Source organism: Oncorhynchus tshawytscha, linkage group LG01, assembly GCF_018296145.1.
Source record: "Oncorhynchus tshawytscha isolate Ot180627B linkage group LG01, Otsh_v2.0, whole genome shotgun sequence".
Classification (NCBI taxonomy): domain Eukaryota; kingdom Metazoa; phylum Chordata; class Actinopteri; order Salmoniformes; family Salmonidae; genus Oncorhynchus; species Oncorhynchus tshawytscha.
The window spans coordinates 27,606,458-27,619,938 of NC_056429.1; the positions used below are offsets into that span (position 1 = coordinate 27,606,458).

General features: G+C 47.0%; 1 protein-coding gene across 1 annotated transcript; it reads left to right on the forward strand.

Annotated features, from left to right (window-relative positions):
* The first annotated feature begins 848 nt into the window (after positions 1–848).
* plpp6 (phospholipid phosphatase 6) lies at positions 849–6,203 on the forward strand. The gene is made up of 2 exons (XM_024417949.2): positions 849–1,644; positions 4,632–6,203. Exons 1-2 carry the CDS (start codon positions 1,152–1,154, stop codon positions 5,000–5,002), a joined length of 864 nt encoding a protein of 287 aa, XP_024273717.1. The 5' UTR covers positions 849–1,151; the 3' UTR covers positions 5,003–6,203.
* The last annotated feature ends 7,278 nt before the right edge of the window (positions 6,204–13,481 follow it).

Here is a 13,481-nt window from a genome sequence, read left to right on the forward strand (position 1 = left end):
ATGCTACCACCACCATGCTTTACCGTAGGGATGGTGCCAGATTTCCTCCGACATGATGCTTAGCATTCAGGCCAAAGATTTCAATCTTGGTTTCATCTGAGCAGAGAATCCTTTAGGTGCTTTTTGGCAAACTCCAAGCGGGCTGTCATGTGCCTTTTACTGAGAAGTGGCTTCCATCTCGCCATTCTACCATAAGTCCTTCTGGAAGGTTCTCCTATCTCCACAGAGGAACTCTGGAGGTCTGTCAGGGTGACCATTGGGTTCTGACATAATGTAAATGTTATACATTACCCTCTCTCCCTCAGTGACATTGTTAGTTTCTAAGATCTCCACCCGTCTCCCCTTATCAAATGCCTTCCATGTGTAATCTCTTCCCTGCACTCAACACATTCCAAGCTTAGTTGCACACACTATATACCTTCCTCCTATAACCATTTGCTTCTGATGTAGACCCTCTAAACCTTAGCACTCCATCAGTGACATGAATAAGTATATTTTCATATTCTCAGAACTCAATAGACCTCATGGCTTTGTTTTTTCGCTCTGACATGCACTGTCAACTGTGGGACCTTGTATAGACAGGTGTGAGCCTTTCTGAATCATGTCCAATCAATTGAATTTACCACAGGTGGACTCCAATCAAGTTGTAGAAACATCTCAAGGATGATCAATGGAAATAGGATGCACCTGAGCTCAATTTCGAGTCTCATAGGAAAGGGTCTGAATACTTATGTAAATAAGATATTTCAAAAAACCTGTTGTGATCGGGAGTCCCATAGGGCGGCGCAGAATTGGCCCAGTGACGTCCCGGTTAGGGGATTTGGGTTTGGGTTAGGGTTTGACTGTGGTAGGCCGTCATTGTAAATAATCATTTGTTATCATCCCGCACAGTAGGTGGCAGGATGTATATTACATTGTGCGATCGACAATATACCATAGAAAAAGAAAAAGAAGAAGAAGAAAAAAGAAAAAAGAAGAAGAAGATGAAGAAGATGAAGAAAACAAAGATGGCAATTCAGGAAACTGTTAGCGGACGTTAGAGAAATTGTCACCTGAAACTCGATGAGTTGAGCGGCACAAAAACCTTTATTTTGATAAACGTCCCCTTCGATTTATTAACACCTGATTTTAATAACCAGAAACGAAACAAAATGCCTTCTCCTAAAACCAAAAACAGTGCAAATCGCAGCGCAGGTGGAAGCGCAGGTCTCAGTGGCAGCACCAACGGCAACGGACGCTACGAGTTCATGTCGCTGAACCGAACCCCTCCACCCACTCTCCTCCAACGGCAGGGTTCCGACCCAACCGCTGCAGCCAGACTGCGGGCATCTGAGAGCCCTACCCGGCGAAGGGGCTCCGGGTCCTCCACCTCCTCCAACACAGGCATGCCCGAAGAGGATTGTATGCGGCTCAACCCTTCATTTATCGGGATAGCCCTCAGCTCCCTCCTCGCCATAGACCTGTGGCTTTCCAAGCGGCTGGGGGTGTGTGCCTGTGAAGATTCCTCCTGGGGCAGCGTTAGACCATTGATGAAACTGATAGAGATTTCTGGACATGGAATACCATGGCTGGTCGGGACAGCCTACGGCCTGTACAAGGCTGACAGTGCAGCAGGACAGGAGGTTATGCTAAACCTCTTCATGGGTAAATATGATATCATATTAATTGTATTATTCATAATGGCCTCATTCTAACAGGAAGCCTCCCATACATAGCCGGAAAGCTCCTATTATGTTGCCTCCATAGAATGCCTCCGCCTGTTCTTATTGTCATGCATCTCCATCCCCAGCCATTTTTACTGCTCACACACACACGCTGACTCACCCTGCCAGGAAGGCGTGATACTCAACCTCTAAATAATGAATGTCTATGTTGGTGTTTTTATTAGATCTGTGGGTAGTCTACAGAAATATTCTGAAATGGTTTCCTCTCTTGTCTTTCTGTAATAATGTTAGAACAGGTAGATGTATGCATCCACCCTGTTGTTTTTCACCCCCATCTCGCGCTTTCAGATGAATATCAGTACAGAGAAGTCTGATGAGATTAGGGAAGGAAAGGATTTGGCCCGCACCTCCTTTATCCTAATTAGCATGCATCCGTCCCCTCATCAACCCCAGTCCAGCCTTACAGCTGACACACCCACTATACACCAATTTCATCCTTCCCTCCACAATATTTTATGTCTTCTGTTTTTCCTTTCCTTCCTTCGGTGCCAGCTCCTTCTCACCTGTTACTGTCATCCCACTGTTCATCCTGGGCTCCACTGGTTTCTCTCCTCCACTGTTTCTCTCCTCTTGAGGCAATATTTAGGAGATTATTGGGATTAGGCCTAGCTGAGTATTACAATAGATTGTTGTGCAGGCACTGGTTGCCAAGCCAGACAGACACCTAGAACTCAGATGTCTGACTCAGGGACTTCAGTAAACACACACACACTCTTCTGATCCCAGATGCGTGCACACACACTGAGTAAACGTGTACACACACTAACAATGCTAATGCTAGAAATACACATACACACACACACACACATACAGGGGAGAGTAGGCAGAGAATTGTCATCTGGAGTTTTCCAGCTCTATAAACAGTCAGGCACTCTTGAAGAGACAGACAATCTCCCCTGTTGCTGTGTAGTAGTAGTGGTGGTGGGGAGGGAGAAAGACGGACAGAAAAATAAACAGCCAGCCAGAGAGACAGCCAGAGGTCCTCTGCAGTGTGCATGGGTTGTTCCACATCAAAAAGCACAAGAAAGAGGATTTTGACAATCACCATCTGATTGTTCTGAAATCATTTCTGTAGTTAGAAACGGATAAGATTAGCATTCCTGAAACATTATTTTGTTGAAATATAATTAGAGCTCTAATTCGCTAATTAATTGCAATTTGGACCCCCAAAAATTCCAACAATGAGTAAGACATGAGGAAATAGTCAAAAGCCGCCAACGAGTATACAGTATCAGTTTTCTGTGTTTGACAAGTAGTATGGAGCTGCGGCTTGGAGTATTGTTTCTGTAATGCATTTTCAGTGAATTTGGGGATATTTCCCCCCCCGTTCAGAAAAATGTGGCATTCAAGTTGTCAGGTTTATGTTCCTTCCTGCATTCTAATATTACCAGGTTCAGACCACTAGATAGTACTGTTCCTGCTTTTAAGGGATACAAGAAAATAATCCCACATCTTCAATGTTAAAGGGATAGTTGACTCAAATTACATATTGGTTTCCTTAATCTGTCAGCAGTCTATGGACAAGGTACGACAGCAACCCATGCTTTAAATGGTTTTGTTTACGTTGCCACTGTTTTAAAATGCAAACGTTTTTAGCATTTTTGGCACAAATCCAATTAAAATGCTGATATAGGTACCATGGACTAGCATTTAAAACATTGGCTAGGAAAACAAAACCAAAGCATGGGTTGCTGATGTCCCTTTTGGGATTTGTGTGAACTATCCCTTTAACATTGTGGGGATGCTTTAAATATCAGGATGTAGGATGGGACATAAACCTAGCAACTAATTTTTCTGAACAGGGGAAAAAAATATAAAACTCACTGAGAATGAAGATGAAGAAACACAGAGAAGTGATATTGTTTACTTGTTGTTGGCATTGGTAAGGGGAGTCCATGGGTGTCTTTTGACCAACTCTTTGGAATCCTCATGTCTTACTCATTGTTTTTGTCCAAATTGGATGTTATGTGCTATACTTATTGAATATTATGAGTCCTATCATTTAAAATGGGCAATTTGGGTCCAATCCATTAGCTTAATTTCAAATGATCAAATTATATTTCAACAAAATTATATTTCAGGAATGCTAATCTTATCTGTTTCCAACTACAGAAACGATTTCAGAACAATCTGAGATGCTGGGTGTCATGGTGTGCTGAAATGACATGGAATGACCCTGCAGTATACGGGGTCTGATCAGTACAGTAGCAGCGTGTGCCGACTGAGTGGTAGTCAGTGGTAGTCTGTTGCTATGTGATGCAGTCAGAGGAGCTGCAGGAGCCAAAGACAGCTGCTCCTTTACAGCCCAGAGGAGGACACCTCTAAGATGAAGACCACAGCTCTCTCCTCTCTCCCCTCTCTCTGGCAAAAGGCCAAAGCTGTCACTGAGCTTGTGTGTGTGTATGTGACAGAATGTGTGTGTGAGACTGCATGTGTGTCTGTGTGTGAGACAGCGTGATGTTTGGGAAGAGGTGAGGATCAAACCGGTGTAGAGGTTAATGGTGTCTCACAATGATGTCTGCTAGAATTAAGATGACTTTATTATCAGCCACAGCTTGTTCATGATCCCTTTACGGTTTGTAGGATGGAGAGAGATAACACTCAATCAATCCACTTGTCCCAGGGGGAAAATAGTTGTCCAAGATATTTTTTATTTTGGTGGAAAGATGATGGGATATTATTAGTGTGTGCAAAGTGTTTTGCTGCTAATGCTGGATGTCTGTGTATTCATTAGTGTGTGTGTGTGTGTGCATACATTTGTTTGTTTTCCAACTGTGTGCTGTGTAGACCTACTGTTTGCTGACTGTCTATCTCTCTTTCATCTCCCTCCACACTCTGCATCCTCTCTCTCCTCACCTCCCTTTTTCACCACCCCTTACCCCCCAACTCTCTCCTCCCTCCCCTCAGCTCTCATTATAGACCTGATCCTGGTTGGCATCGTGAAAGCTGTCGTCCGTCGGCGCCGCCCGTCCCACAACCGCATGGACATGTTCGCCACCTTCTCCGTGGACCGCTTCTCCTTCCCCTCGGGGCACGCCACCCGCGCAGCCATGTGTGCCCGCTTCTTGCTGGCCCACCTGGTCCTGGCCGCACCCCTCAGGGTGCTGGTGTTCTTGTGGTCTGGTCTGGTGGGGCTGAGCCGGGTGCTGCTGGGCAGACACAACGTGACCGACGTGCTGTTTGGCTTCCTAATGGGCTACTGGCAGTACAACCTGGTGGAAATGCTCTGGGTGTCATCACTGGGCCTTCAGGGGCTGCTGGGACTCATCCAGGGGTGAGGATGAGGAGGATGAGGAGGAGGAGTGGATATTGAGATGGGTTAAAGAGGGTGTGGTTGGTGGGAGATCCTGTCTCAAAATGTTTGAAACATTGACTGATCCTGCCCCATACTGACACTGTGGTAACTCATCATATCAAGACTAACAACGGCAACAACAATGGCTGCCACCCACTAATCATCCATCCACATGGAACTGCAATCAGAAGCACCTACAGTAGGAGCAGGATGCTCCTCTACACTGCATCACAGCACTGCTGCAAAGACCTGGAACCCTTTCCACTCTACTGTAATTCGCTGTTGGAAAAAAAGTGTGTGTGGAATATTAATGTGGTCTAATAAGCCGGGGGGGGGGGTAGTGTTACCCCCAATACAGTCTTCTGTTCTTCTTCCAGCTTTGGGGCTCTGCAGTGATATGAGAGAAAGAGAGACGTGTTCTTTTAGAGGGGAAAATGACAGCAATAGATTAAAACTTAAATTGATTATGGTGTCTGCGGGTCGCTCTGAAAAGAGCATATTTTATGGAGGATTCATTTTGTATTGACTTATTTTAAAATGTTACGGTATGTAAGGCTGAAAATTGAATGGTATGTCTTTTTTATTTCCCACTGTGAAATATACACTGAACAAAAATATAAACTCAACAATTTCAGCGATTTTACTGAGTTCATATAAGGAAGTTAGTCAATTGAAATAAAGTCATTAGGCCCTAATCTATGGATTTCACATGACTAGGCAAGGGCGCAGCCATGGGTGGGCCTGGGAGGGCAATGCCAGGGTTCCTTAACTGGCGGCAGGCGGAGACATTTTATCCGCGGGTGGTTTTATTTGTCCCCCTAAGTTTTCTGAGCAATTGTTTTTTGAATTTTCATTGTTGGATATAAAAGACTGTAAAAAAAAAAAGGAAATCAGCCCCAAGTGATTTTAATTGAAGAAATTTGTTCCCAAGTATTCCCACGCATAATAGAGAGACGTGATGTTATACAAATGTAAGCAAGGTTTGAAACAATTATGTTTTAGTCAAACATATCTGTTTAGTCAATTTGCAGTCTACAAATGATTTGTAATTGTGTTCCGGCCCGCCGACCATTCGCTTCAGGAAAAAAAACAACCCCCGGCTAAATCTAGTTGATGAACCCTGGCATAGGCTCACACACAAGGGAGCCAGGCCCACTCACTGGGGAGCCAGGCCTAGCCAATCAGAATATGTTTTTCCCCACGAAAGTGCTTTATAATGGACAGAAATACTCCTCAGTTTCATCAGCTGTCCAGTGGCTGTTCTCCGACGATTCCACAGGTGAAGAAGCTGAATGTGGAGGTCCTGGGCAGGCCACATGGTCTGCGGTTGTGAAGCCGGTTGGACGTACTGCCAAATTCTCTCAAATGATGTTGGGGGTGGCTTATGGTAGAGAAATTAACATTTAATTATCTGGCAACAGCTCTGGTGGACATTCCTGCAATCATCATGCCAATTGCATGCTCCATCTTGAGATATCTGTGGCAATGTGTTGTGTGACACAACTGTACATTTTAGTGGCCATTTATTGTCCCCAGCACAAGGTGCACCTGTTTAATGATCATTCTGTTTAATCAGCTTCTTGATATGCCACACCTGACCGGTGGATGGATTATCTTGGCAAAGGAGAAATCCCCACTAATTGGGATGTAAACATTTGTGCACAAAATGAGAGAAATAAGCTTTGTGTGTATGGAACATTTCTGGGATGTTTTATTTCAGCTTGTGAAACATGGGACCAACACTTTACATGTTGAATTTATATTTTTGTTCAGTATACATACCCTGAAGGGGTTTTAGCGGGTCTTGAGAAATAGTTCCAGTTTTCTACAGATTGCTGCATGCTCAATAATAATTACCTGGTGAGGATGGTTTAACCAGAGACAGCAGGCATGGTTTTCACTCCAGATTAGGTTCCCCAACAACTTAACAGCAACGCTGACATCAAACCTGCAGTTGATTATTTCATGACCTTTTAATGTGTTAAACCTCTGGCTAGGCTGACCAGACCACGTCATCTCTCCGTATCCATGGCTCTGAGACGTCATCCTGGAGGTACATAGTGATCCTCTTCATATCAGCATGGAGAGTTGAAGCTCTATGGTGACTGTCTGATTAGTTGTGCAACAGCCAGGGTTGCAACAGGTTGAACAGGTTGGAGGGAAGACAGGAGAGCGGGCAGGTTTTATAGTTCTTGCCCAGAGATTGAAGTAGAATAGACTTTTTTACCTTTCAGGAAGAGAACACACAGTGAATGTCAAAGACGGTTTGCTGTTTTCTTCTGTATACAGGTGTAACTGACACACACAGACATTTTACTGAGTGAGGCCAGCTGTAGTAATGGCGTAATCATGCTGTGTGCCCTGAACAAAAGTTGGGTGTGGGGTGGATCTTGTGGTGAAGTACTTTGCACCCTGTCCTTAACTGCCCTACTGCGAAACTGCTCTGACTTCTGGTGCACCTGCACCATGGCCTCCAATCTCTATGAATGTACATGCTCTGGTGCAATGTGCATGTGAGCAATGTGCATGTGAGCCAGTTCTCAGCTGTCCTGGGTGTTTACAAAGCGTTTCTGTGTGTTTACACAGACAGCAGCAATTTTATGCCATAGCAGGTATTGACGTTTGGCTGTTGTTGATGGCACATTGTAAATATCCCGCACAGACAGTAATCAACAGTCTATTGTTGACTCGGATTAATAATAAATAGTCCTTCTCTCTCTCTCTCGTTCTCTCTTGCTCTCGTTCTCTCTCTCTCTCCTGTCCTCCTCTCCTCTCAGATGAGTGGATTATGCTGTAGCTGAGAGAAACCGGGAAGAGGTGTGTGTTGAGACCAACCACTCAAACACCTCCGCTCTGATTAAATATGGAGGAGCAGCTTATTAGCCATGTCTCTCTTTCATCCTCACTCTATTTAATATTTTTCTCGCTGTCTCTCTTTTCTCATTCTCTCTTTACTGTCTTTTCCTCTCTCTCTGTGCTCACAGAAGAGTCAGACTCAATTACCTCTTCTCCGTTCTTCAGTTGCGATTCACTGTTGATCTTTCATTTTGGTGAACCACTACCTCCTCCTTCTACTCCCCCGGACTCACCCGCCCCGCTCTTCCCTGGAACTCTACCTCCCCTCGCTCATCTAGTCTTCTGTAGCATCCAGGCTCAAGTATGACTCCACACCAAACATGTATTTGTTGAAGTCTTTAGCTGCGGAGGATTTGGTCATATGTTGCCATGCAGTGAGTGTAGCTACACATGATCAGCTGATCTTGATTAGTCTTCACGTACTGTTCTGAGGGATGGTCTATATCATTAGCAGCTCTATTTCTCTGACTGTTGTAAATAATCCATTGAGTAACTCTCTCTGATCTATTTCATACATACTGTATTTTTTCTGCAATAATCCAGTAGTAGAGACTAGAGCTAACCAGTCAGTGGTTCTTGAATTGGTACGATTTGACCAATGGCATGGCTTCCCCAGAAACTGCTTCCTGTACCCAGCCAAAAGCAATCATGGTTCTCATCGCAATAAGGAAGAATGCATTGTTGTTCTTCTGTTTTTTTGTTATCTATCTACTCACCAGGGAATGTCTGAAAATGTTATGCCCAATCAAAGCAATATGGCTGACATTCCACCCTATCAGAGGGAAAGTTTAGACTTTTCAGATCTACAGTATAGGCTAAATGTGTGTCCCAAATGCCACTATATTCCCTACATAATGCTCTACTTTTGATCAGAGCCCTATGGGCCCAGGGGTTGGAGCTAGGAGTCTGTTTGGAACTGTGCCCACTAGTCTGGGCATCTCCACCTCTGTACATTCAAAGACAAAGTCTGCAGACTCAAACGCTACTTCACAAGATCTCACCAGCTTGATACACTGAATTATAACTTTAATCTGTTGTGTTATTGTGTAATCTTTCATCTGTAATGTCAAATTAATGAAGTGGAATGTCAATGTATGTACATTTTGTGTTCATCTAACGCTTTATATTATAATGGGTTGACTGTATATGGTAGCAAATGTGACTGTTTCTTCTATGGGTTGTGGAGATATACTCCAGAATGATTGCATTGCAAACATTTTTTATAAATACAGTAAATATTTGTAACAGACGCCTCACAAGTCCTCAACTGGCAGCTTTGTTAAATAGTACCCGCAAAACACCAGTCTCAACGTCAACAGTGAAGAGGCAACTCTGGGATGCTGGCCTTCTAGGCAGAGTTGCAAAGAAAAAGCCGTATCTCAGACTGGCCAATAAACAGAAAATATTAAGATGGGCAAAAGAACACAGACATGGAACAGCGATATGGCTTTTTCTTTGCAACTCTGCCTAGAAGGCCAGCATCCCGGAGTAGCCTCTTCACTGTTGAGACTGGTGTTTAGCGGGTACTATTTAATGAAGCTGACAGTTGAGGACATGTGAGGCATCTGTTTCTCAAACGAGACATTAATGTACCTGTCCTCTTGCTCAGTTGTGCACCGGGGCCTCCCACTCTTTCTATTCTGGTTAGGGCCAGTTTGCGCTGTTCTGTGAAGGGAGTAGTACACAGCGTTGTATGAGCTCTTCAGTTTCTTGGCAATTTCTCTCATGGAATAGCCTTAATTTCTCCGAACAAGAATAGACTGACGAGTTTCAGAAGAAAGTTATTTGTTTCTGGCCATTTTGAGCCTGTAAACGAACCCACAAATGCTGATGCTCCAGATGCTCAACTAGTCTAAAGAAGGCCAGTTTTATTGCTTCTTTAATCAGGACAACAATTGTCAGCTGTGCGAACATAATTGCAAAAGGGTTTTCTAATGATCAATTAGCCTTTTAAAATGATAAACTTGGATTAGCTAACACAACGTGCCATTGGAACACAGGAGTGATGGTTGCTGATAATGGGCCTATTTTCGCCTATGTAGATATTCCATTAAAAATCAGCCGCTTACAGCTACAATAGTCATTTACAACATTAACAATGTCTACACTGTATTTCTGATCAATTTGATGTTATTTTAATGCACAAAAAATTTGCTTTTCTTTCAAAAACAAGGACATTTCTAAGTGACCCCAAACTTTTGAACGGTAGTGTATATTTCTGTGTATTTAAGATATAATCATACTAAGCAGATATCATTTTCTATTGATATTGAAAAGGTTCTTATACTATGCTATGTTTGTCCATGCCTGTCCTAGGTGAAGGAAAGACATGGGTGGGCGTCTGCTGAAGCTCAGCCTCACATCCATGGTGGGAGTAGAAGCCTCATACTACCGCTTCCTCAACCAACCAACCCATCTCCCTCCTCTCCAAACTCACCCTTCAGAACACCTCCTCTCCTCACCCTACTGCCTCCACCTCCCTCCTCTCACCATCACCCTACTACCTCCACACCTCACCATCACCCTACTACCTCCACCTCCCTCCTCTCCAAACTCACCCTTCAGAACTCCTGAACACCTCCTCTCCTCATCCTACTACCTCTACCTCATCTCCTCTCACCATCACCCTACTACCTCCACCTCCCTCCTCTAACCATCACCTCCCTCCTCTCACCATCACCCTACTACCTCCACCTCCCTCCTCTCACCATCACCCTACTACCTCCACCTCCCTCCTCTCACCATCACCCTACTGCCCCCATCTCCCTCTCCTCACCATCACCCTACTGCCTCCACCTCCCTCTCCTCACCATCACCCTACTACCTCCACCTCCCTCTTCTCACCATCACCCTACTACCTCCACCTCCCTCTTCTCACCATCACCCTACTACCTCCACCTCCCTCTTCTCACCATCACCCTACTACCTCCACCTCCCTCCTCTAACCATCACCCTACTACCTCCACCTCCCTCTTCTCACCATCACCCTACTACCTCCACCTCCCTCCTCTAACCATCACCCTACTACCTCCACCTCCCTCCTCTAACCATCACCTTACTACCTCCACCTCCCTCCTCTCACCATCACCCTACTACCTCCACCTCCCTCCTCTCCACACTCACCCTTCAGAACTCCTGAACACCTCCTCTCCTCATCCTACTACCTCTACCTCATCTCCTCTCATCATCACCCTAATACCTCCACCTCCCTCCTCTAACCATCACCTCCCTCCTCTCACCATCACCCTACTACCTCCACCTCCCTCCTCTCACCATCACCCTACTACCTCCACCTCCCTCCTCTCACCATCACCCTACTGCCTCCATCTCCCTCTCCTCACCATCACCCTACTGCCTCCACCTCCCTCTCCTCACCATCACCCTACTACCTCCACCTCCCTCTCCTCACCATCACCCTACTACCTCCACCTCCCTCTTCTCACCATCACCCTACTACCTCCACCTCCCTCTTCTCACCATCACCCTACTACCTCCACCTCCCTCTTCTCACCATCACCCTACTACCTCCACCTCCCTCTTCTCACCATCACCCTACTACCTCCACCTCCCTCTTCTCACCATCACCCTACTGCCTCCACCTCCCTCCTCTCACCATCACCCTACTACCTCCACACCTCACCATCACCCTACTACCTCCACCTCCCTCCTCTCCAAACTCACCCTTCAGAACTCCTGAACACCTCCTCTCCTCATCCTACCCTCTACCTCATCTCCTCTCACCATCACCCTACTACCTCCACCTCCCTCCTCTAACCATCACCTCCCTCCTTTCACCATCACCCTACTACCTCCACCTCCCTCCTCTCACCATCACCCTACTACCTCCACCTCCCTCCTCTCACCATCACCCTACTACCTCCACCTCCCTCCTCTCACCATCACCCTACTACCTCCACCTCCCTCCTCTCCAAACTCACCCTTCAGAACTCCTGAACACCTCCTCTCCTCATCCTACTACCTCCACCTCCCTCTTCTCACCATCACCCTACTACCTCCACCTCCCTCTTCTCACCACCTCCTCCACCTCCTCTTCTCACCATCACCCTACTACCTCCACCTCCCTCTTCTCACCATCACCCTACTACCTCCACCTCCCTCCTCTAACCATCACCCTACTACCTCCACCTCCCTCTTCTCACCATCACCCTACTACCTCCACCTCCCTCTTCTCACCATCACCCTACTACCTCCACCTCCACCATCACCCTACTACTCCACCTCCCCTCTAACCATCCCCTACTACCTCCACCTCCTCTAACCATCACCCTACTACCTCCACCCTTCAGAACTCCTGACCTCCACACCTCCCCTCCAGAACTCCTAAACACCTCCTTTCCTCACCCTGCTACCGCCACCCTCACCATCACCCTCCTCCACCTCTCACCATCACCCTGCTACTTCCACCTCTCACCATCAGCCTACTACCTCCACCTCCCTCCTCTCACCTCCCCTCCTCCTCTCACCATCACCCTACTCACCATCACCCTCTACCCTCTCATCACCCTACTACCTCCACCTCTCACCATCACCCTCTACCTCCACCTCTCACCATCACCCTCACTCACCTCCACCTCCCTCTTACCTCCACCTCTCACCATCACCCTACCTCCACCTCTCACCATCACCCTGCCCTCCACCTCTCACCATCACCCTCCCTCCACCTCTCACCACCTCCACCTCTCACCATCACCCTGCTACCTCCACCTCTCACCATCACCCTGCTACCTCCACCTCTCACCATCACCCTGCTACCTCCACCTCTCACCATCACCCTACTACCTCCACCTCTCACCATCACCCTGCTACCTCCACCTCTCACCATCACCCTGCTACCTCCACCTCCTCTCACCATCACCCTGCTACCTCCACCTCCTCTCACCATCACCCTACTACCTCCACCTCCCTCCTTTCACCAACACCCTGCTCTCTCCACTTCTTCTCCTCTCACTCCTAATAGGGTGAGAGGAGAAGAAGTGGAGGTATCAGGGTGTTGGAGGGAGGTGGAGGTAGTAGGGTGAGAGAGGAAGTAGAGGTAGTAGGGTGTGAGAGGAGGTGGAGGTAGCAGGGAGGTGGTGAGAGGAGGTGGAGGTAGCAGGGAGGTGGAGGTAGCAGGGTGGTGGAGGTGGAGGTAGCAGGGAGGTGGAGGTAGCAGGGTGTTGGAGGGAGGTGGAGGTAGTAGGGTGAGAGGAAGTAGAGGTAGCAGGGTGTTGGTGAGATGAGGTGGAGGTAGCAGGGTGGTGGAGGTAGCAGGGTGGGTGGAGGTAGCAGGGAGGTGGAGGTAGCAGGTAGCGTGGAGGTAGCAGGGAGTTGGAGGTAGCAGGGAGGTGGAGGTAGCAGGGAGGTGGAGGTAGCAGGGAGGTGGAGGTAGCGTGGAGGTAGCAGGGAGGTGGAGGTAGCAGGGTGGTGGAGGTAGCAGGGTGGTGGAGGTAGGGGTGTTGGAGGTGGAGGTAGCAGGGAGGTGGAGGTAGCAGGGTGTTGGAGGGAGGTGGAGGTAGTAGGGTGAGAGAGGAAGTAGAGGTAGCAGGGTGTTGGTGAGAGGAGGTGGAGGTAGCAGGGAGGTGGAGGTAGCAGGGAGGTGGAGGTAG

Excerpts from the sequence above, each read along its gene's own strand:
- plpp6 (XM_024417949.2), top strand. The coding sequence starts at position 1,152 with ATGCCTTCTCCTAAAACCAAAAACAGTGCAAATCGCAGCGCAGGTGGA. Across the intron at positions 1,645-4,631 it reads TATGCTAAACCTCTTCATGG|CTCTCATTATAGACCTGATC; the intron begins GTAAATATGATA and ends CCCTCCCCTCAG.